Genomic DNA, 25,506 nt, shown 5'->3' with positions numbered 1-25,506 from the left:
TTGTCTTCTTATGGGTGGTAAGTAGATTTGGGCGAATCCTTTATCCAAATCCATTGAGTAGATCCAAACAAATCTGAGCTGGATTCACAATCACTTTTAATTTATTTAATTGTAACTGTAATTTAGTTTTTTCTTCATGTTTTATCATTTTCATGATTAACAAATTGTCTATTAAATCTTAATAATTGGTTTAAAGATTCAACAGTTTGTCAATTATCACGAAACCATTGAGATGATATTTCCAACCCAACATCTTCGTCTGTCTCCTTCAATCTACTCTTCACAGTATCTGAATAACATTTCATTTCATGGAAACTCAATTTTCTGCAATGTATCGGATCCAACAGAAACTCTAAATCCTGTTATGCCTATTACTTCCATGATAAAGTATCAGTAATACTGAACCAGGTATCTGAGCAGTGAAACTGGCTTAACTCAACAAGCAGTTGCTCTTAAAATAGTCATTGATCGTATTCATTATTTAACGGGAAAAACATTGGCGAACAATATTTACATGTAATTCAATCCAAAAATTGTGATCTTATCCGAGATCATGAACGTTTATTAATCTTTTTAATTTACATTGCTAAAGAGTGCACCATTCACCACAGTTATGATCATTTATTTTGGTAAATCTTTAACCAGAAATTATCTGTTCAATTGAAAACAGTTGGAATGAAAAAGTTAATTAATGTGCCATTAGATCGAGATAAATTGATCATTTCACAGTTGAAATTTGCAGTTCAACAGTTGTGATTCATTTGTTTGATTAAATGGTCAATTGGTTGTTTTCAGGTCTTTTTAAGGGAATCCGCTTTAACTTATTCTCCTCAATAAATTGATTGTTGATACACATTCCAATTTAGATAGTCGTAGATTAGTCAAATGCAAGATAAAATTATAATTAATTCGATATATCGAGATGTATATCGGTATATCGATGCGCATTCCGATAATCTAATTAGGATGTTGAGTCATTTCATTCATTTACAGTTTAATTTTAGTTCAATCCTTGATTATAATTTGAGTGAACAGTTAATTGTCTATCTCATTCAAAGAGTAAGGAGATAGACTCTACATTACTCTTTGATCTCATTTAATTAATCTATTGTTACTCATCAAAACATGGATCCGAAATAAGTTAACTATTGAACTTAATGTTACTCCTGAAAATTTCAAGCTTACTTTGATTAGTTGCTTTCACGAGCAGTAGATGGTAATAAGGGCAATAAAAGGTAATGGGAATTATCTTTTTACAACTAGTGTTTCAACTCAACTTAATCATTAACTCTTACAAGTAAACAAGTGAATTAGTGACTTTTTACCGATGACTTGGACTTAATTAACTCTTTTGTTAAGTCAATTTTAAGAGGAATGTTCACTCTTTCTATTCTCACACCTTTCCATTTTCAAGCAATGCATTCTTAGCTACTGTCAATTAGACTTAAGACGACTTTTCGATAATCTTTATTTTGTTTATTTTAAATCCTCGACAATCTGTTTCTAGTTTTCACCTTTTATCTCCACTCAAATCTGTGATTCAGTTTCAATGTCTACCCTTTGTGCTTTCCTATTTCACCTCAACTCGTTTTGCTTTCTTATGTTGAATCACTATTCAACCAATCTGATAACTCGTTGAACTTTCCTAACTGTGATTTGAATGGAAGAACGCTGTGAAAGCTTCTATAAGGCTTTTTCATAATTGACATCGTAAGTTTACCAATCAGCTGGTGCTTTTTTAATTTTCAGTTTTTTTAAATTCTCGTTAATCTCAAACTAATTATTGCTTTGCTTTTTAATTACTGATTTTTTCATTTCAGGGTAATCCATTAGCTATTGATTTGAAATTATGGAAGTGCAACCAAAGTCTCAGAACCTGAATCATCCCATCTTTACTTATTAATTTTCCATTCAATATATGGATGAATCTGAAGGCAAAACAGTCTAACGGTTAATTATGATGGATTCAATTAGTAATTATGAACTCTAAATCACAACTTAAGACAATGTGAAGGTATCTAAGCATCTAAATACTCTTCATTGATTATATACTAAAACTAACTAAAACTATTGTATTTTTTATAATTAGGAATATTCAAACAAAAATTACAGGATGGATAATTTTATCAAAACATATGTGAAAATCGCTGCTTAAAAAATTGGAATCTAATGGTTAAACCAACTGATGCTGTACCAAAGCCACCACAGTGTGAAATAAAGTTCAATTTATTCCTGTTCCCCAGCCAACTTTGGCTAACTTTATTCAACATTTACCAACGTAGCCGTTAGCATATTAACTTGGATCAAGTTTGACTGACGAACTGGGGTCCATTGAAATTACTTTGCTCAAACAATATAACCTGGATTCCCAAATGGCTACAGTTAAAATTAAAACCAACCAGTTCACATTTCAACATGTTTCCACACTTGAAGAATGACTTGAATTCATATCAACAAGCTTGAGCTCTAACCAAGCAATTCCCATAGAGTTGACCATCGATTCCACCAGAAGCTACCCTTTTCAATCAAAATATCTGTTAATGGCAAGAAAATAAACCAGCCATTGTATAAAGTCATTGACTAAATTGTAGTAATAGATTCTATGTAAGTTGATTACCTTATAACAAAGAGTAAATAAATGTAATTGTTTGCAATCATTTACATATATTGACTTTTTATTACACAAATTCACAAAATAACCGAAAAATTTGTATACAGACTATCTATTTGTATGTAAACTACAAGTAACATTAGCATGTTGATCAACCAACGGAGACCACTACACAAGCAACAAAAAAAGATGAATATTTGCCATTTAAATTCAACGGATACATCTCATGCCCTAATGCAAATCAAGAATGGAAAGGAAAAAGACCCAAAAAAGGAAGGAACCAAAGTGACCCTAAAAAGTACCATTCGCTTGATTTATTGTTAACATTTGGATTTATTCATATTTCAATATTCATCTTCACCAACCAAGCCAAACAGATTATTTAAACATAAAAAATAACTCATCAACAAAATATGCATAAAGTATTGGATTAAACTAGTCAAACCAGAGGATTTCTGAGAGACAAGTAACAAGATATAAAAGAAGAAAAGAATGTTGGAAATAACTTGAAAACAATTTTACATGATCCAGGTGAAGAGAAAAGGAAAACAAGAAGATAAAAAAATGTACAGAATTTAAAGGTAATCAGGAGCAAAGAAAGATGAATCGATGATGAAAATGGTGATGATAAAACTCCCAACTGATCGCGCCAACTCATTGAATGATACACTCATTGGCAACAATTGGTTAAAAGAAGAGAGGAAAAGACAAATTCTTATAGAAAATTTTGACTCTAAAAAGGTAACTTCTCAACTGGTTAACTTTTGGTACAACTCTTGCAGTGAAAGTAGAAAGGTGTAAAAAAAGTAGAGTCAGTTTATCAACACAAATCAAACTGATCATCAAAGCCATCATCTTGTTACATCTGCAAAAGCATTTGAAAAACATCTGAAAGTGAACAATAAAACTCTGAAGCAATTCTTGTCAAAACAATTGATTCCCAGCATCAAGCAAAACCTGATAAAAGAAAGCTACTTTTCAAAAGGATCTCATTTTTCATCAAACAAATTGATTCCTGTTATTTAAATCTTTCAAAGTTGCTATCCATATAAAAGCTTTCATCAAGTGTAAAACTCACCCTCATCATTTTAACCATCATTTCAACCATCACTTTCACCACCATCATTACCATAATTGTTGAAGATTTGCAGAAGAGAAGAAAAAAAAATCGAGTTAAATCCACAAATAATTGGAACCAAATCTAAAGGTTAGTCATTTACCAACTGTTAATTATACCATCAATAGATCAACACTTGATCATTACCAGAAGATTCCGATAATTTACCCATTTTATCAACACCAGAGCTTTGATGTAAACTATTGCCATTCATTTTGAATTGCCAATTGAAGTGACAAATGGAAACTTTGGATAATTGATTTTCCTAAAGTGAAGAAAGGTTCCATTTTTGTTGCTGTTCATCTTTCAAAATTTTCAAGATAATCCGTTTTTGCCTTCTACTATAATCACATTGAAAAGGTGAAACTCTTGAAAAATGGAATATTGATGGATTAATATATTTCCATATAAAAAAATGTAATACACAATCAATAACAATTTCAGAATCTTGTTCACCTTTTTTGTTGTTATATCAGATCATTTCTAGATATTTAAATGGCAACTTATCCTCTAGCAAAGTAACAACCTTTTTCCATGATAACAAGGAAATATCTTTTACCTCAAACTGATATCATTTTACTTTTCCCCATCGTTCATCGTTCATCTTCGTTCTTTTCATTTCTACTTTTCTCTCTTCATCTTTCCAATCCTTCTCATCCATACATCTGTACATTATTACATCAATAGTTTTACAATTGAATGGTTTGCAAAGAAGCCAATCTAAAAAGCAGCAAATGAAGAAGAAGAAAAAAGCTCAACATTTTCACAACGAAAATCATCTTCTTACCCTAATTACTGTTGACCTTTTCACTGATATCTTTCCATAACAACATGATTAAGATGAGCCCAGTGAAATAATCAAATCTGTAGTTTTCAAAAAAAAGAAGTGCAATGAAAAGCAAATTAGAAAGACAAAAAAGACGAAATGAAAAATCAATTAAACAATAGGCTTTAGTAAACATTTTGTTGCCTTATTATTTCCCAACCTTTTTCACTCCCTGCTCTTACCTGTTACACAAGAAGAATGTTAATTCTCAATGATTAACTTGCTAAAAATAGATTATCTTTCTAAATTGTCTATCAAGACTTAATAATCAAAGGAAGACAAAGCTTTGAAAGTAGAAAAGTCAAAGTAATTAATTCAAATTCATTGTTAACAATAAGTAGACAAAGTTGCTGATGAATCTGCAAACTTGATCAGATGCAAGGATTCATAAATATTGAAAAAGGTAAAAGAAGCAAATGAAAGATTATCTTCAAATGAATTGTTTCAGGCAAATAACCAACAATCCAATGTAGCATATTAAAGTTGAGAAAAAAATTAAGCTTCTCTTTAATGGTCTTCATTATTAGATTATTAGAGTTGGATAATTGTATTGAAATTTTAATTAATAACTCAACAATAGTTAATGAAGAGTTCTAGGAAATGTTTAACCCAAAAATGGCGGAAAGATAATGATGAACCAGAAAAAGACTGAACACTGTTACATATGTTAATATTTGCCTTCAACTGTTTGTATAATGATTGTTTTATTGAGTCTGTAATGAGAAACTTGTAAACTTGTTAATAACAATTACAATTGAACGTTGAATATTATCAGTGAATCAACCATTTAGCCAACATTGACCAGAAAAGGAAAGAGTCTTGTTGATGTTGTATAATAACCCAAATTGGATTCACCTTTAAACGATAATGAAGATGAAAAACATTAAACAATGCAACTTGAAGATTTCAATTAAATTGTTAGACTTGATAACATCTTATTGGCTTGTTTAATCAACAAGCATGAACAGTTGAAAAACAAAGTAAAGAAATTAATTTATATTTCCATTTTAAACATCTCAATGAATGAATCTTTTTCACAGCTTAAAGCTTATTTGCTTGTTATATGATAATATTTGATGAGGCAAAGATGAAAAGATGAAAATGGTGAGATAAATTCATTTCTCGGAGTTGCTTTTTTTCATACTGATAAAAAGCTAGTGTAAATAGCTCAGGGCATCAGTTTGCTTGAAATGGTAAATAATATTTTTTTCAACTTCTGAATCTGCTGTAAACATCTCTTCATCTCGCCATCAACATTTCATCCTTTCATCCATTTTCCCATCTTCTTTTTTTATGTTTGTCTCTTGTCTAATTGTTCAATGTTGAGTTGATGAAATGTTTAGTAAATTAAATTTTTCATCCGACAAAACTTTTTGCTTTTCATTCCTGTTTCTGTGATGATTTCACGTTTCCATTCAACTTTAAACAATTGACATTATAATGAATTATCAACTAATCAGGAAAAATAATGAAAAGCTGACAAGCGAATGAGAGAAATGAAAAGGTTCAACTTTTCCTTTCATAATTATCATGAGAGAAGAAGACAAAAAATTGATAACATTTCATCTTGAAACATTCAATTCGTTAGTTCACTGTTAACGGTAGAAAGATAATTGTCTTCATCTTTTCTCTATTTTCAAATTATTGTCATTCTGTTTCAATTTTCTGGTTTCTTCAATCATTTCTATCTTTTTCCCTTGTTCAACTTTTTCTTTGCTAACATTGCCATGTCCAGTCGATTGGACATGAGACCTTAACAATTAGATGAAAACGAGGAATAACTTTCATCTCTTCTTCAAGTGAAAGAAACAAAAGCTGATAACTTCATCGCCATCAGACTCATGTTCACTGAAAATCTCTCGACATGAAAACATCTCAACATTTACCCATTAAAACTCGTATTTAGCTCATTCCTTTATTTCCCTCACAGCATTGATCAATGATTACAATTGATATATCAATCCATCACCAATTAACCCTGGATGTTGAAGAGACAAAAATTGTCCATCTTTTCCTCAAAATCGATCATTTCTCTTCATTCCAATCCAAATCTATTTATAGTCGATTGAGAAAAGATTCACTGATTTACAAATTCATTTCAACACGAGTCGAGATTAGATTTGATTAAATTAGACTTTTAAAGATTAACTTTGACTTTGTTTTGTAACCTTTTTGGTTTTTACTTTTCGTTTATCATTACAAGAACAATTCAATTGAATTCATTCAAATATTTACCTTTCAATGTTTTTTTCTCATGAAAATTTAAACTCTCAAAGGTAAACAGGTAATTCAGTGAATAACAAGAATATAAAGAAGACCGAATACAGTAACTGACATTGAAATGCGAGTGAAAAATGATTGAAAGAACGCGAAAGAAAAGGAAAAAAACATTTTCAAGTTTCAAGTCTTTATTTCATTGAATTGCATAGACAATAGCATAAGGTTTATCATGATTTCGGAACTTTCAGCGCCATCCACCACCACTACCACCACCGCCTTTACCTCCTTTACAGCCACCAGCTAAATGAGATTCACTTTCGTGGTTTCCATTCATTACACTTCGTTTCGGTTTCTTTGCTGTAGTGAAACTGATGAACACTAAAAGAAGAGAAACAAGAATTAGAGCAAAATTAAACTTCATTTTGATCACTTTGATGATAACAATTGACTGATGAAAATTGCAAACTGAAACTCGCTTTATATAGAAATTTTGATGAACATTTAACCAAACAAAAAAAGTTATTTTGATTAAAAAAAGGTTGACTGTTAATCATAATAAAACTGTTTACCAGTTTGAAATGTCAAGGAATCAGTTTGATCAAACTTTCCATCTGATTAAATTGTAATGAACTGAAGTAAAGTCAGGGAAGAGGTTCATTTCAATGTCAATGTTTAAACAAAAGTGTTCAACAATTGTAGACAATTGTTTAATCAGTAATCATTTGATTAACCCAAATGATTAGATTGATCAGGTTAGAGTTGAAAAGCAAAGAGTAAAACCTTTTCTTGTTGTTTTTTGGGTTAACATTTTTTTCTGGTTCTTGACTAAATTTTTTTTCTCTTTTACATCAACATTTACTTTTAGACTTTATTATTCATTAATCATGTAACAATTGACAAATGGCTTTGAAAATGTTATTCATGGTTAAAGGTTAAATCATCAGTTAAATAAGCACAAGATGAACGTCAAATGATTAGCAACAATTGCAATTGAAAGTTGCCTGTAGGAGTTGCATTCACTTGTTCATCTGCCTAAAGGTTAACCATTTTTTGATGAGCATGAAAATTATGCTGCAAATAAGTTATCATTATTATTCTGGTAACTTGGGATGCTCTCAGCATGTCATTTGAATGAATATAAATACAGAATCCCCTGGAATTTGGATGTATGATGTGTTCATAAGTGTGTGAGTGGTTCAGTTTAGAGTAAATATTCAGACACAAAAATTCATAAATAATACTCACAACGAAAAGAGAAGAAACAGCAAAAAAATAAAACTCTCATTCAAAGCTTATTATTCTGGTTCAATGTCATTAATCAGATCTCGATTCCCAATTAGAGTATAATCTTGATCATCACCAATCAACGTGATAACAAGAGAAAATTATCTAAAAGTGTTTCGCCGAGAAAATGGAAATTATTGATTTCGAATGAAACGGAAAAAAATTTCTCTTCTTTTCATTCTTATTGTTATAGACGTTCAACTCTTTCTGTCATCATGAATCTCTAGATTCAATTTTCTTCGATGAAACAATATTCTTTGAAAGGGAAATTTTAAACAGAATATGAGATTTTTTGGTCAACTTTTTTGCTCTTCTCTTCATTTCCATTTCCATGGTAATTTCATATTGAATCATGATAATTATGCGCAAAAAAAGTTTTCCATTTTTTCCTCTTTCATGGAAAAAAAGTCAGCTTTTTTCTGCCTTTCCCCTGAAAATGATGTCAAAGGTAAACACTAAGAATATCTCTTGGGAAATCATTATGATGTGTACTTTGTGATGAATTGGTAAAACATGGAAAAATGAAGCAAAGTTTTTGCACCCAAAATTACAGGTAATGAAAGTTATAGAGTTAAAGGTTAATTTGCAACCAACTGTGGGAGTCAATTTGATCATATTTCAAGTTGTGCTTTTCACATGATAATTACGAGTAAATTTTCGCCATGAAATAATTATATTTCCTATTAGGAGAAAATTATTTATCCAGAAATGAATATTTGAAAGGATTTGCAGAGAAAAATGTTAAAAGATTAATCTTCAACTTTTTCAAGGGAAGCTTAAAATTATCAGATTAAAATTGGAAAAATTGGAAAAGAAAAAATTGCAATCCTGAAAATTTTCATCCAATGAAACTGTAATTTTGCAAAGTTAATCTGAACAAGAATTTCTTCCTTCCAAATTGGCTGGGAATTTCATGAGGAAATAGCTATTGAATGAAAACTCTTTACTTTGATCTTTAAAACGCAAAAGAATTTCAAAGAATGCAATGAGAAAAAATGAATTTTCCAATTCATCAGATTTTTCCTTTTCTCTTTGATCTATTCAAATGAATTCGAAAATTTGTTGACTTCTATTGATTGAATTGTTTTATTTTCATCATTTTAACCATAAAATTTGACTCTTTTAACTGTTCATCAAAGTCGACTTTTTTGATTACAACTTTTCTTTTTCCCTGTTTTTACTAATCCAATTATCATGGCACCTGAAAAAACTTTTACCATTCCATTGGAATGGAAAGAAAATTGATGGAAAAAAGAGAGAAAATACTGTTTCACCTTTTCTTTTCCTCTTTCATGATTAACATGAATCTCAATGAATCATTGGGAAAAAACACAGAAGGAAGGAAAAAGAAGGAGAAAAAAAAGTCAAAAAGATAAATACTGTTTGCTATTTTTTGCCATGCATTTCAATGCAAATTTCAACCAACTTACATCTCTATCTTTTCTTTCTGGTTATTTGCTGGTTAAAGGATGAGGTAAAACTTTTATGCAAATGCCATGTAATAACATGGAAAGGATGAGAATCTGAAAAGGCAGAAAAGCTGGAAAGGTAAATTGAAAAGTTGAATGTAAAAACTCCAATTAAACCGTTATCAATACAAATGTCGCTTTAATTTACATTAAAATGAAATGGAGTAAAAACAAGAAAACAGTGAAAAAGCTCAACAATTTAGATTACAATTTAGATTACTATTTTGAATCAATCAATTTTTTACCATTGGAAAGACAATTGAATCTTTTCAAGTTTCTCAGGTTGATTCCTTTACAGATGATCAGATGAAAGTGATTTACCAGAAAAAAAATTAATTAATTATCAGAGTTTAACTTTATTCTGAGCACATAAATGTGATAATATTCAACTCAATTTGTATTCTGATCAAATATTTGATTCAATTATGTTATTATTGTTATTGCTTTACCAAACAACAGGAAAAAAGCGCAAAAATTAATCAATAAAACTCTTGAGCGTTTTTAGTCAATATTAATATATTGATGATAATCAATCAGTTTATTTTTACCTTTAATTAAGTTTACAGTAAATTGATAAGAGAAGAAGAAGACAATTTAATGATTAATTCATTACAATTTAACCAATAAAAGGCAGTTAAAGCACTTGATTAACCTTTTATTGTTTTACATTTCAAGCTTCTGGTTATTACCTTTCCAGATTGTCTAATGTATTGAATGATGAAAAGTGAAGATAAGTGTAATTAAATGAATTTCCAGGTCAATGGAGTTTCATTGAAGCAAAATGATTTTGCTTTTTGTTTTAATTAAAAAGTGAAAAGGTGAAAATGTTGACCAATTTGTTTACCATTTAGGGTAATGTTTCGTTCATTGAACAGTAAAACCTTTCAATCTTGACCAATGTTGTCCAATGTTGTTGCCCATTGTTGAAGTAAAAGAGACTAAATAATGTGACGAACAGGTTATCGACTGGCAAATTAAGGTAAGAATGGATGAAATGGGTGAAAATAATTGGAGGAAGAAAAGGTTAGTCAATCAAGGTTAAGGTTACATTGGGATTAGTTGAACCATGGAATTGATTGAAGATAATATTGAGCAAAGGAAAGGAAAATATTCTCAACTGAATGGCTCAGATTGTGGATGCATGATTATCGACATGATAAAGGTAATGATAATAATGATAACATTCTTTTACGTTTCAATGATGGAAATGATGTTGCAGAAACATTGATTATTCTGAAGGTGAACATGGAGAAATGAAATTCCCTGGTGTAAGCAAACAACTTTTCATTCAGTTTGATTTATAAATGATGTTTCGCATCCAGTTATCAACACATGATAAACTTTCATCAGCTTCCAATGGAAGAAGTAAAAATTGAAGATTAAATAATAAGACAACAAAAGTCCATTTTGTTTATCAGCATTTCCATCTTTACAAACTTATGCTTTTTTCGTCCATTAAACTCGAGAGTTAACAATTTTTCCACTTTTCTGAAGAGTTTCAGAGTTTTCAGCTGCATCTTCAGTTTATTTTCATTCTGATGATTCGTTGAAGCCTTCATGTTGTACAAAAATTTTGAAGAAAAAAAAGAATCACGTTTACTTGAATTATTGAAAAACAATTAGATTTAAAATATTAGTAGCATAAGCATGTTCGGTTCTGGTTCAATAAGGCCGATCTGGTCAACTTGTTCAGGACTGAATCCATGTCTGGCTGTTCTGGAGTATTTGCGAAATTTATGTAAACTTAATTTATGAAGAAAATTTTTTATTTCGTTTTAAATGCATTTGGAAAGTTGAAGACCCGCATGAGACTAAACAACTTATCGATTCATCAACAGGGTTCAGATACATGGTGATCGTAAACAGGCAATGATTTGGAATAAATTTTGTAAAGAAGGTCAGATTTCAAAAAGGTATTTTTCGGAATCAACATTGAAAAAGATTTTTTGATCTTGTGTTCGAAATTTCGGAAATTTCAAGTTTCTATGAAAATTAACGAGAAAATTGATAATCTCAACTTTGTGACAGTCTAAGGATTCAATAACAAAGTATTTTCAACATTAAACTCACTTGAAAATCTATCTTTAAAGTTCTAACTGTAAGTTCTAAGTGGGATTGCTCAACTCAACTCAACTGAAATCAAAAGTGCTAATCAGTTCCAATTCTTGCTATCAAACTACTTGAGTCCCACTATTATTGCTGATAAAATATTAAAACGTAGAAAAAGAAAGGAGGCGGACGGAATTCGCCTAAGAAATAGATTTTTTTCAAACTAAATTTTTTAAATGTAAAATGGTATGAAAAATATCACAGTGTTAACCATTTTTTTATATTCGAAGCCGTTTTCGAGATAATGGCCTTAAAATTTTTTTTCCATAAAACAAATCATTTTTGATAGAGCTTGACATGCTGATCATGAATATAAAATCGGTTTTTTGATGCGACGTGCAGTTGCTGAATAAATTTGAAAAAAGTGACAAAAAGTAGAGAGAAAAGCTATTTCATTTCAAAGTACACTCGATATTCGTGAACCACGATCAAAACCCATTTTTCCTATGCAGTTTTTAATTCTGTATCTAGTGATGTTGATATGGATTGGTTTTATCTATCAAAAATGATTTGTTTTATGGAAAAAAATTTTAAGGCCATTATCTCGAAAACGGCTTCGAATATAAAAAAATGGTTAACACTGTGATATTTTTCATACCATTTTACATTTAAAAAATTTAGTTTGAAAAAAATCTATTTCCAGGCATTTTTCCCTATTCTTTCTGTCCTCCTCCTTTCAAACATAGAATAAAGACTTTTTTGGTGCTCATTCCAAGATATAACCTGAATCTGTCTTTCTGCTCAATAGTTATTCTAACTCGATGATGGACGCCATTGGTTCATTGCATTTCGTGTTGAACTAAAATAAATTTTGTAAAAGAAACACTCAAATAATTTTCTCAATTTGCAAATTCATTTTCTTTTCCTTTTTTCAGTTTTAATCGTTGACCCATGAAAATTTGAATGAAAGACTTTGATGAAAGACGATCATCTCTTTGAAGGTGCATCAAGATGTTTATCAATGAACAAAATATGTTGAGAAAAGACGCTCAGATTTTTTCACTTTTCCCCAATTTTCAAAGTCAATCTTTTATGTCGTTAACTTGTTCATTTATTTCAACAATACGCTTTTACTTTACCAACTGTAGTTGATAACATTACCATTTAATCCGATACTTGAGTCATCATCATTTTCCTTTTTTCCTCATTTCTTCATCTTCTTTTCAATACCTTGAAGCATTCCTAAAGTACGATAAAAACTGAATGTTGAAAGCTTCGAAAATTGTCTCTTATTTTTTTCTTCTTTACTCACAACTTTATCTTTATCTATCCATGCATAAACCAATTCATGAGACTTTCTTTTTCTTTCCTCAAGATAAGCCTTTAAAATCTTCTGAAATTATCTTCCAAAAGAGAAAAAAAATCATCAGTTTCTTCATCATCTTACAGAACTTTTTTTTCTTCTCCATTATTATCAACATTATTATCATCATCAAACTTTTATCAACAAATAACAAAACTGTTTGTTGATTCTCTGTTAACACCTGAGAGAGAAAAAAAGAGTAAAACTGAATACTCAGCAAAACAGATGAACAAAGCAGAAAACATGAAGTAAACACTGAATGAGAACGAAATGTAAAGAAATATGAAATCGGATAAAAAGTGAGTAAAGAACAAAATTGAAGAGAAAAATTCATGCAACTTTTTTTTCTTCATTTGTTTCAATCGTAAATATCTCATTAAATTCATCTTTAGTGTCACTTTGAACACATTTTGACAGAAGAAGAAAAAACGAACTTCTTTTCAATTCGACCATTTGTACATTTTCTTACAATTTGGTCAGCATTCAACTTGAAACTTCTCATGATGATCATGTTTTTGGTCATCACCTTTTTGTGTCTTTTTATAAATTTCTTGTTATCTTTTACTTTTCAGAACTTTTACACCACAAAAATATCACCAAATTGAAAAGAAGAAGAAAAAAGATGAAATTTTTCCAAAAAAAGCAACGAAAGGTTTATCAACTATTAGTGACTAAACATTTTCTTGTCATTTCCATCATGAAATGTTGGACATTTTTTGTTCGACTCTTAATCAGATTATCAGGAAAGCTTGAACAGTAACTAAAGAATTTAAATGTATTCATGATTGAAGAAGAAAATTGAATTATCTGTTAATCAACAAATCATAAAACATTTCAAAAGCTAACAGACGAGTCATTGAAGGTAAAATTTACTTTAATTTTGACTTTAATTTTGAGTTCATTTTTTAGCTTCAATTGTCTTTTCATTTTCATTTAAATTGTGTTCAGCATTTTAATGATAATTTTTCAAGACTTGAACTCAATCATGATTAATTGTGTTGATTGGGAAAATGAAGAATGGTTGATAAAGGAAAAGACATTTGCCATTCACTTTGTTAACCACCTTCTGAGTTGATTAGGTTTCATCAGTTGAGACTTTTCCCTTTTTTCCAGGGATTTTTTTCCTCCATTTCAATGTTATTTATTGTTTAATGGATTGGAAAATGAATGAATCAATCCCTGTATAAACAGAATCATCATGTTCTTCATGTAAGAATATTTCACTTGTTTCTTCTCGCTTTCTCTCCTTTCCTTCCCTCCATGGTTCCATGACTTTTAACACATGATAATTTCATGTAAGTATCATGATTGTTACCAACCTGTTTTCACTCCCAATCTCAGAATTTTCTCCATTCAATAGAATTCTCTATTATTTCCATTCTTTTCAACCTTTTCATCTTCAATAATTTTACTCTTCAAAAGCAATCATTTACCAATCCAAGAATAACTTTATATCAACACTTTTTTTTCTTCAACATCTTTGATCTTTTCTGATTTTCTATTCAGATTAATTTATTTGTTCAGATTAATCGGGGTTGTCATGTAATGAATAAAGGGAAAACATTTTTACCCAAAAATGCTTTTCAAATTGTCTGCAAAATGAAAAATTGTTACAATAATGATAATTTTGTTAACCATAAAAAAACCATGAAAGCTGTTTAATTGGGTTTTGTTGTTCAATATTGTCGAGTTTTTGCATTCAAGATTAACTTGTTTTTGCTTCTTTATTGTTAATCAACGCCATCAATCAATTTTTTCTCATCAATTCTCTATTTTCTTGAGCAAAATTTTATCATTTAACCATTGTAAAATGATGATAGTCTTTACTCCGAGTCTTGGAAATTTAAGCTCTGAAATTGGATTATTTGAACATCAATTTTGTTTCAATGTTAAGGTATATTGTAACAATACTTTCACCTTTCTTCGTCTCAGTGGTAATAAATTACATCCAATTTCATCGCGTTAATCTGTTAATTATCATTTATCACTCGTTCCTTTTCTTTTCACCATTTACTTTTTGTTCTTGTTCCATAATTCCTCAGCAACTGAGTGAAAATAATGTTGAGTTAAAACGCAAGACTGGATCAACAATTGGAATCTTTTAGTTGATCAATTGATTGAGGTAAACATTCAAAGGTTAATTGAATCTATGAACGTCAGACGGTGAATCAGATTTGGTGAAAATTTGTTTGTATGTTTGTATGTTTTTTGCATTATAAACATTATTGATTGATAATCATTTCTCACCTTTATTCAATAATGTTGAAAGCTATTCATGCAATTTTGATTATTGAAAGATTATTATCTTGAGAGTTGAGATTCCTGCCGGGTTTATGCGTTTAGACTGTCAGTTATTTTTGGGTTCATCATTGAGTCTGGTTTCGTAAAAATTTATTGAAATTGTCCATTTATCTTGATGAGGTGTAAAATAACATTAAGGTAAAGGAAAGGTAATGTTATTTTGTAACCAAACAAAAATAAGGTGATGAGCTTTACCAACATTAACACCAGCAACAACATTGTCAATAGTCAACTCCCTTGGAATCCATCAAAATCTATCAGAAAGCTTTTGCTACTTATTATTATCAACATCATCTTCGTTATTATTATTTGTTAAATCAATCTTTCAATATAAACATTGGCATAGTTGAAAGGTATGAAGGTTAAAAACAAAAGGTTTGGATGAAAAGAGTCAGACAATAAAAGGTAATCACCAGGTTTAAGATGAGTAGGAGAAAGGTTAAAATAAGCTTGAAGGATTCGTATTGATTATGATGTTACAGGTGAAAGTTGTCTAATCAAACGGTTGATTGAGAGGCACAGAAAAATAATGGTTGATAATTCAAGAAAAAAAGGCAATTATTAATGTTCAATTGTGAGATGAAAATTCAGTAATTTCCTGTTCAACCCAAGTTGTTTACGTTTGGAAACTGAGCAGAAACAAATGAGGGGAAAATGTGTGAAACAAGTTGAAAAAAATGGTGACTATTCCGTGTCAAAATGGTAAAGGAGTGATGATAAAATGAAGAGTAGAATTGATGAGACGAGAAAAAAGACATTCTTCCAATGAGAAAATGAAGAGACAAAAAGAATGGAATTAAACTGTGTCATTTCACTGGGTTATAAGGTGAAATGGAAGCAACTGAAGATGTATTTATGTTTTTGCCCAATCTTTATAAACATTATGCAGACAGTTGATGACTAAAGTTTCATCTCCTATTTCTTGATGTGTAAGTTTGTTATATTTTCAAATTGAAGAAACTGGTGAAGAGAATGAATATTTTAAATATTAACGGAAAATGGAAAAGGAAAAAGGATATTTGATAATTTATCACAATTGAAATGAAAGGTAAAGTATAAAAGGCAACAGTTTACTTCAACAACTCATGGTAATGATAAATAACTTTGTTAGTCACTAACTCTTTTCCCTCTCTTTTTTTCATTTCATTCACTATGACGCCATTTTTCCCAATGCATTTTTCAATACTTTATCTTATATTTATTTGTTTTTTCTTATCTTTTTAGGTTAATTGTTTTTCAGTTTTTTTGGCACCTTTGGGTTGAATCTAAACCATGAATGTGAACATAGTCTGGACTATTTAAAAACTAGGTGAAACATGTCTAAACCCGGTCTTGGGTTACCTGGACGTCGTCGTCATTCAAGGATTTCATTTTTACCAAGAGTAAGTTCAGAAGTGGTTGATTATGGTGGCCATTCTGCTTCATCTGGTCATCCAACATCGGCTTCATCATCAAATTCATCATCTTCATCAAATATACGATCGGTAGGATCATCTTCTCACGGTGATAAGGATAAATATCGTCTAGTTGTCATGGGTGCATCCAAAGTGGGGAAAACTGCAATCATCAAGCGTTTTCTTTACGATGCTTTTCCTGCTGATCATAATCCAACTGTTGAAGAGCTTCACAAAAGTGAATATGAAATCAAAGGAATTGGTACCGTAGCTGTTGAAATTTTAGACACCAGTGGCACCTTTTCGTTTCCAGCGATGCGTCGTCTTGCAATCAATAGTGGTAGTGCTTTCATCTTAGTTTATGCAATTAATGACAAGGAATCATTTGATGAGGTCACATCACTTAGGGAGATGATTGCTAAAACTAAAGGGTCGTCAAATGGCAACTCTAATGAATCAACAGCTTCCAACAATTGTCCCGATTCAAATGGTCACAATGATAACAATAGCAATATCAACAATAATTCAAACAATAACGCAGACGATAGTAATAATAGAAACAATGCTTTTAGTCAATCAACAGCCGATCAATCATCTGGTGAAACATTAATTGAACCTGCCCAGGTTCCTATTGTAATTGCTGGTAACAAAATTGATCTTTCCGAGTCTCGAATTATATCTAAGGAAATGGTTGAATTTGAATGCATTGATTGGGAAGTAGGTTTTGTAGAATGTTCAGCAAAGAATAATGACAACATAACATCGATATTTCAACAATTACTTTTACAAGCTCATCTTAAGGGTTCTCTTAAGATTATTGCTGGTCCATCAACACATTACCATCAACATTCCCATCATCACAATCCCTGGTCATTATTAACTTCCAGTAATCATCATTCATCGTCCAATAATGGTTGTCATGCTAATCATAACAATAGCCCGAATGGCAGCCATTCAACCTTTTCAGCATTCTCAACTGACCCTCATCTAAATGACGTTAAAAAATCAGAATCAAATTCTCGTAGACGGTCAAGTTTACCAGTTACCGATCTGTTCAATTATTCAATGTCATTGGGTGGACTCAAGAATCATCGGTCATCACCGAGAAAGAAAAGGAAAAGTTGTACTCCTTCTTAATTGTCGGCAATCTAAACTGGAGTCTATCCAAAAGAGCAATCAAATGATACAATAGCATTTATAATAGTTTAAGTGACATTATTTAGAACTTATTTCAGTTGAATGGACAAAATGATGAATTTTCATCATGTCTTTCGACTTTTATGGATCGCAATTGACGATCGATTAACAAAATGCTGATTACAATTTAGTCAGTAAACTTATTGGTTATAACAAAAACTCTGATGCAAAAAAATGAATTTATGATTAGAAAAATGAATGGAAATAATTTAGTGAACAAAAGTTATTGTGATTGTTATTACTTTCAATGTTTCATGTTTATCAAATTCAATTATTACTGTTGTTGATTGCAAATGTTTTAACCCTGATTGAATAAAAAAAATCATGTAAAACAATATATACATATATACTAATTATCTTTGGTCTAAGTTCTATACACAAGATGAGAACTTTTATTAGTGTTTCGTTATTGTCCCAATCGGCTGCTTATAATTTTTCATCTGCCCCTATTTATTTATTGATTATCACTACATTGGATTAAAATGTCATTAATAGTGATTGATTGACACTTATTTGGTTAAACGGGCTTCACTTTATGATGGATTAAGATTTATGATTAATCAATAATAAGTATCATGGACAATATTAAGTTTTCTGTTCATTTGTTAATTTACAAATACATAGATAGATTTCTGTAGATGTTGATGTTGATGCTGATGTCGGTGTTGGAGTTGATGTAGATGTGGATGTAGGTATTGACAGCGTTGGAGACGAAGGAGATGACGATGAGTTTTTCAGTGACTTTACCAAATGTGGATGAGGTAACGAACTATCATCATACAAAGATACTTCATAAATAACATCAGCTATTATAGAAGCTACTCCTTGATCAAGAATTTGAGAAAATACTAGAGATAAAAGTCTCTGTTGGTGAACTAATAACAAAGGTCTATTTTCAGGTATTCTGGCAAAATGTCGCAAACAAATAGCAGCTCGACGAACCATATCAAGAGTTGTACCCATCAATTCAGGATTATCACGTAGAGCATTTATTCCTTGGGAATTGGCTACTTGTAATGCTGATTGTTCCGATTGTTCAATAAAACTAATTAGTTGAGGAATCGCATAACCAGTTAAAGCTATTGCACGGGCTATACTTGTATCAGCAGCAGCAAAATTGGCCAATAAAACAAGAGCAAATTCACGTAATGTTTGCTCCTCATTACGATTTAACATTTTTGCTAACATTAATAACATCTTCTCTAATCGACTCCATGGCGGTGTTGCTAATAATAAATCAACATTGGAATCAATTATCGATAATTTCATTAATGATTCCAAGGCAAGTCTTTTAGGTGAAAAGGATTGAACTGTTGTGGTTGGAAGATGATCTTGAGCATATGATGATGGACATACAGCCCAATGTAATAAACCATCAAGAATATTTAAACTAATCTCTTCGGGATATGGATCAAGATCCAGTTGACATGAAATATTAGCTATTGTAACCAATGTATTTTCACGTAAAAGATGTATTGATTCAGAGTACCAAGGAGGATTCGTAATTTCTTCATCATCATTATTATCTTTCGAACGACTTGGTGATGAGTTTAATATTGATGAAATTGAAGAATTTTTCAACAAATTACATTCATTACTATGTCCATCCAAACTCTCATTCATTTTCCCATAATTAGGGTCGATAATTCCATTAGTTTGCTGATCTTCCTGTCCATTTGTTGTACTTGTAAATTTTTCCACACCTTCACTCAATTTAGCAAAATCGCGATTCTTTCGGGGATGTGTATGATTCAATGTTATAAGTCGACTTAGTACCAACATTAAACCCGGGTGTTTACACATTTCGACATCGTTACCAGGCACAAATGATAAATTTCTAATTAAAGTTGAAATACAAAGACACCGTCGACTAATTGAATCATAATAATCCAAAACTGGAAACAATGGTGAATCTTCTTCACTATCAGCTTCTTCTTCAAGTTCATCGGAATCATATGATGAAACTTTCTTAACAGAAGATTTGCCATTCAAGGAAAATTTAACTTCACTTGGTAAATTATCAGCTGGCTTTTCAACTGGAGAAGGCATTTCTATTTTCTCTTTTTTTACAACAGGTTCTGGACAAGAAGATCCTAAGTTACAATCATCAACAACAGAATTTGATTTTTTGTTCACATCCTTTGTTTTTAATTTTTTATGGGATTTCTTTGATTTTTTCGTCCTAATAACTCTAACAAGCTTGAGATACTTTTCCTTTGGTTCAAAATGCGTCAAGATATGATCAGTAATTTCTCCATACCCTTTAGCCCAATGCTCTTTACCAACACGAAAACCGTTCTTTAAATAATCCCATTTCTTTTCATAGTCTGTCACAAATAAATGAGCTTCTGCATTTTCCATCCTAACTGTTTTACCATTACGTGATTTAAAGGTAAGGTCAAGAGATGATTTCAACATTTTAGTTTGTTGATCCATTTTGGGAATGTTGACATGAATTGCATGATCCATTTTAACAAAGTCTTTTGAAACATTGACAGTTTTTCTGATTTTGTTTCCATCAAGATATTTATCACCATCAACCATACCATCAACATTGTCATCTTCGCTTCCTTCACTATCAATGTCACTATCATCGTCAGAGTTCATGTCAACTGCACTGCTTTCTTTATGTTTAATGATATCTTCTTCCTCGTCTTCATCATCAGATCTAACCTGGTACCATTTTCGCGTCCTTCTTTTTGCTTCATGTGAAGTTTTTTCAATATGACCACTAACTTCGGTGTCTTTGAATAAACCATCAAACATGTCGTTTAAACATTTCTTATAATGTTCCAATAAAATTTCCAATAATCCTGGTAAATGTTGGAGTCCGAAATAAAGATAACTACTATCATCACTAACCAAAACTGCTAAAGTATCCAATGCCCAGGTACTTTCGGCGAGCAATCCCGACTTCAAACTCATTAAAAGTTTCCATGCTTCAACTGGGGGAATATCTTTACTTGTTAACTTACGTCTTTTAGAATAATTTGCTTGAGTTGCTTCAACACTATCATGGGGAAAAACTAAATCTCTTTTCATTATCATTTGTGCTCCTGGAGGAATATGATGACTAAATTGTTGATGCGATAGCATATGCCCATGTCCATGTACATGTGGAGGAGGAAGAGGTGAACCTGAGTTTGGAGCTCCCATGTGTGGATTTGGTGATGGCGAACCAGGAAGACTTGTTGATGAACATAAAAGACGCGTTAAATGGGCTGAAGGAGATTTTGCTGGCATTGGTGGTCCACCGGACATTTGAGTTGATTGATACATCCTATTTTGCATTGCATTCATTTTATTCATTGGATGATCCGGTGGATAAGGATAGGCTGATTGAGATGTTGTGCTTAAATATCCAGGATGATTCATTCCTGGTGGTGGACCTCCTGGTCCAGCTTGAGGAGGTTGAGGATGTGGGTATCGATTCATTTGCCAACCTCCAGTAGCTCCTGAATTCGGACCAGACATACCCTGTGATGGTGGAGGAATTGGTCCTCCATTATTTTGATCATTTCTAGGTTGATTATTTTCCCAACCAGGTTGACTATGTACATATGGTGGAGCTGTCATATTACCATGAGGTGGTGGTGGCTGAGATGTTGGGGGATGAGGAGTAGGACCACCTGGATGAGCTCTGAAATTCGCATCTCGATTCCATGTTTGATGAGGACCATCTCCTTGGGGATAATTTGCTGGCATTGATCTATTACCAGGTCCAGGATACGGATGATATTGGTTGGGAGGCCCATCTAATTAATACAGCAAAAAATTCATAAATGGTAAATGTAGTAGCAGAAAAAAGCGAAGTGATTTAAGAGCTTGCAAAATGGATAAACCAATAATATAAATTAAACTAATATTTATGTTTTATAAATTACCTTGAAATGGTGGAGTGGGAGTTTGTTGGTGCTGTGGTGGATGATGTTGAGATTGTTGTTCAGGTTTCATAAAGTCAGGGTGCCTTTTTGGATAAGCAGGATGACTCTGGGGATGTTGTGGAGTAGATCCAGGAGGATGATTCGGTCCTATTACATGACCACTGTTAGTCGAAGGATTTTGGTCATAAATATTATTTTCTCTAGATTCACCCATGAACCTTGGTGTTGGTCCATTATGTGGCGCTTTATTCATAGGACTCGAATATAATGAACTCTGATAATTGGAACTCTAAGAGAAAAAAATGAAACATTTAGAATTAGTTTTAAAAAAAAGCTTATTTTGGAAATTTAGAAATTGTATACTAAATTCAAAAATCGAGGGTAAATTTTAACAAAACATACTTGAGGTTGATTAGATTTGGCAGCTAAAAGCCTTTGAGCTAGTGGACTATTATGGGTTGACATCTTAACAAGCGGGTGATCAAAATGCATTGGATAAAAGTGGAAAATAAAATAAAATAATAAAACAGATAAAATAAAATTATGAGTAAAATAATGAAAATAAAATTTAAACAAAAATGAAATTCATAAAGGAGTAAATTTCTAGATGAATCATGTATTGATACATAACAAAACTAGAAAAAAAATCTAATTACCTGTACATTTGAAGGCCCATTATTGCGATAGGCATCATTCATTTCTGGATAAGCTGTTTGATTTCCAGGGGGAACTGGACCATAAGGTCCTGGAACTGGGCCTCGTGGAGGATAACCAGAGCTATTCATAAGTAAGGGTTGTTGTGGTGTATTCGCATGTGGCTGTGAGGCTGATGGATGGGGATACCGTTGACCAGCGCTCATATTGGATTGTGGATGATGAGGAGAAGGATGAGGTGGATTTGAAGAACCGTGATTTTCAGGTAGAGATGAAGAAGATGATGATGAAGATGGAGCTGAAGGAGGTTGATTAGCAACTGGAGCTCCTCGATTTGATGAAGGTTCTCCTGGTTGATTATTATTATAATTACTTGCTTCTTGTCTATTTGGGTCCATTGAAGAACGGTTTTCTCTATTATAATCATATTCTTGTGGCCCATAATAGCCTTGAGCTCCTCTAGATGCTGGTCGATTTGGTGGGAAATTGGGTGGTGCGTTAGGATAATAAGCTTCCTGGTGTGTTGATGGGCTCTGATTTGGCAACTTAGATCCCGGAGTAGATGAAGTAAGAGTTACTTTAGTAGAATTTTCAGAGCTATTGGAATTGTCTTTGTTATCATGCGAATTATTAGAATAAATATTTCCTTTGTTATTCTCACTTTCAGAACCACGTGATGATGAGGAAGGACTTGGTAACCCTGTACTACTTGGTCGACTGTTTTGACGACCACTTGATCGATTATTTGAACGACTACTTGGTTGATTGCTACGAAAACTCGAACTTTCAGATCCCAACTCTGAAGGACCACTTTTCAACTGCGTTTGTTGCTGCTGTTGGTGGCCAGAAGGATGTCGACGATGACCAGTTGGAGTTGGAGGCTTCATCTCATCAGCAAATGGATGGGACAAAAAATGTGAATGTGAATGTTGTTGATGTTGATGAGGGTGCCCTTGTCCATGCCCATGTCCATGTGCATGTGAAGGAGGAAGAGGTGAACCTGAGTTTGGAGCTCCCATGTGTGGATTTGGTGATGGTGAACCAGGAAGACTTGTTGATGAACATAAAAGACGCGTTAAATGGGCTGAAGGAGATTTTGCTGGCATTGGTGGTCCACCGGACATTTGAGTTGATTGATACATCCTATTTTGCATTGCATTCATTTTATTCATTGGATGATCCGGTGGATAAGGATAGGCTGATTGAGATGTTGTGCTTAAATATCCAGGATGATTCATTCCTGGTGGTGGACCTCCTGGTCCAGCTTGAGGAGGTTGAGGATGTGGGTATCGATTCATTTGCCAACCTCCAGTAGCTCCTGAATTCGGACCAGACATACCCTGTGATGGTGGAGGAATTGGTCCTCCATTATTTTGATCATTTCTAGGTTGATTATTTTCCCAACCAGGTTGACTATGTACATATGGTGGAGCTGTCATATTACCATGAGGTTGTGAGGCTGATGAATGGGGATACCGTGGACCAGCACTCATATTAGACTGTTGATGATGAGAGTTAGGATGAGGTGAGGGATGAGTTGGATTAGACTGCCTATGATCATCGGGTAAAGATGTAGATGAAGTTGACGTTGAAGGAGGTTGATTAGATAATTGATTTCCTCGATTTGATGAGGGCTCTCCTGGTTGATTACTAGCATAATTATTTGCTTCTGGTCTATTTGGGTCCATAGAAGAACGATTTTCTCTATTATACTCATATCCTGGTGGACCATAATACCCTTGAGCTGCACCTCTAGATGCTGGTCTATTGGGTGGGAAATTAGATGCATTAGGATAGTAAGCTTCCTGACTCCTATTCATTTGATTAGGGTACATTCCTGGACCTGGTCCATAATTATTCATTGGTGGCATTGGTCCATGGTGTGGAGGATAAGGACCTTCTAATTGCACTGGAGTACCTGACTGTGGGTAACTACCACGAGAATCACTATCTGCTGTTCCAGGAGACGGAACACCTTTCAATTTTTTACCACTTGGATGTGGAGAATGAGATCGACCAGTCATGGGCGATGACATCGGATGAGGTGAATAAGGTGACCCAGGAGGTGGATAATTCGGCATTCCTGGATGATGAGATTGTGGAGGATAACCTTGTGGATAATTGTTACCGGTAGGCGACGGTCCATTACCCGGATAAGGTGACACTGGTGGTTCCATTGAGCCAGGAGTTGGTGGAAATCCTTGCGGATAACTGTTACCCATAGGTGATGGTCCATTGCCAGGATAAGGTGATACTGGTGGTTCCATTGAACCGGGAGTTGGTGGGAAACCTTGTGAATTACTGTCACTATGACCAGGAGACATTGTCTCTTTAGATTTCTTCGTCTTTTTCTCGTTTGGTGCAATTAATGTTGTATGATCAATTCCTCCCCGGTCAAATTTACATTCGTATGGTAATATATGTTTGATGTACTGTTTCCTTATAGCGTAAGAAGAGCTTGGATTTACCATACAACCACATAAAGTAGCTATTTCTTTCCATGCCTTGGTTTTAGAAACTTCAAGAAAACCACCTTTGTCTTTAACAACATTATACAATTGGTACAAATCCAAAGGATGTTTACTTATGGTTGGAGATGAAGTCATAGAAGCACCACGGGATTCATTAAAGGCGGCCAACCTTTTCATAAAAATATCTCTTTCTGATTCTTCGCCCATATTGTCAATCTTCATGGACCTTTGAGGACAAAGACCAGCCGGGTACGAACTGTTATTCTCAGAAAACGAGAAGAGACGGAAGAATTAAGAATTGAGTAGCTGTGAAATAATGTAAAGACAAAGGATTCACCATTATATCATATTAAGCAATACGAAAGACAAAAAAGAAAGGAAAAGGAAGGAAAGAGCTTCAGAGAGAAAGAGAGAAATACACAATGAACTGTTTAAAATTTCTTAGTTAATTTGCAATTGCAACAATAATTTAAAACATATCAACTTAATTAAACAATCATTAGATGCAGAGTTTGATTGAGCTTAGGTATCAAACTCAGTCAGTCAAAAAAAACCGATACCAAATCAAAAAAGTAACAGCAGAGAGTCAAGTCAAATACAACAACAAGATGGCGAGAATAGCTTGATGTCAGAAGAGGAGGAGTAACTCGCTACAGCAGCTATCTC

At 32.5% G+C, this 25,506-nt stretch overlaps 2 protein-coding genes across 4 annotated transcripts; one reads left to right on the top strand and one right to left on the bottom strand.

Moving 5' to 3' along the window:
• Window positions 1-410: 410 nt before the first annotated feature.
• On the top strand, window positions 411-18,170 carry LOC107371120 (uncharacterized). 3 transcript variants are annotated; one of them, XM_015939105.3, is made up of 5 exons: window positions 411-1,710; window positions 1,834-2,014; window positions 2,090-2,604; window positions 2,719-3,818; window positions 16,465-18,170. In XM_015939105.3, the coding sequence occupies exon 5, from the start codon at window positions 16,557-16,559 to the stop codon at window positions 17,769-17,771; it is 1,215 nt and encodes a 404-aa protein (XP_015794591.2). In that variant the 5' UTR covers window positions 411-1,710; window positions 1,834-2,014; window positions 2,090-2,604; window positions 2,719-3,818; window positions 16,465-16,556; the 3' UTR covers window positions 17,772-18,170. The 3 variants fall into 3 exon arrangements, with proteins under 3 accessions (XP_015794591.2, XP_015794590.2, XP_089125175.1); XM_015939104.3 differs by having other exon boundaries at window positions 1,821-2,014; XM_089269049.1 differs by lacking the exons at window positions 411-1,710; window positions 1,834-2,014; window positions 2,090-2,604; window positions 2,719-3,818 and adding an exon at window positions 15,833-16,288.
• LOC107371119 (uncharacterized) lies at window positions 18,040-25,506 on the bottom strand. The gene is made up of 4 exons (XM_015939102.3): window positions 22,372-25,506; window positions 22,118-22,180; window positions 21,716-22,004; window positions 18,040-21,586 (listed from the first exon to the last, which is right to left on the bottom strand). The coding sequence occupies exons 1-4, from the start codon at window positions 25,060-25,062 to the stop codon at window positions 18,417-18,419; spliced, it is 6,213 nt and encodes a 2,070-aa protein (XP_015794588.2). The 5' UTR covers window positions 25,063-25,506; the 3' UTR covers window positions 18,040-18,416.

The sequence above is a fragment of the Tetranychus urticae genome, chromosome 3 (genome assembly GCF_039701765.1).
Source record: "Tetranychus urticae isolate SD_2017Ah chromosome 3, NJAU_TeUrti_SD_1.0, whole genome shotgun sequence".
Lineage (NCBI taxonomy): Eukaryota > Metazoa > Arthropoda > Arachnida > Trombidiformes > Tetranychidae > Tetranychus > Tetranychus urticae.
The sequence above is the reverse complement of the archived record's forward strand: the minus strand, read 5'-3'. Positions and strand labels throughout refer to the sequence as shown.

What these genes read in the sequence shown, in the direction of transcription:
- LOC107371120 (XM_015939105.3), top strand. Translation starts at nt 16,557, where the DNA reads ATGTCTAAACCCGGTCTTGGGTTACCTGGACGTCGTCGTCATTCAAGG.
- LOC107371119 (XM_015939102.3), bottom strand. Translation starts at nt 25,062, where the DNA reads ATGAAGATTGACAATATGGGCGAAGAATCAGAAAGAGATATTTTTATG. An exon ending in CCAAATCTAATCAACCTCAA is followed by an intron (nt 22,005 to 22,117) that starts GTATGTTTTGTT and finishes TTTTTCTCTTAG; the next exon opens with AGTTCCAATTATCAGAGTTC. An exon ending in TCCCACTCCACCATTTCAAG is followed by an intron (nt 21,587 to 21,715) that starts GTAATTTATAAA and finishes TGTATTAATTAG; the next exon opens with ATGGGCCTCCCAACCAATAT.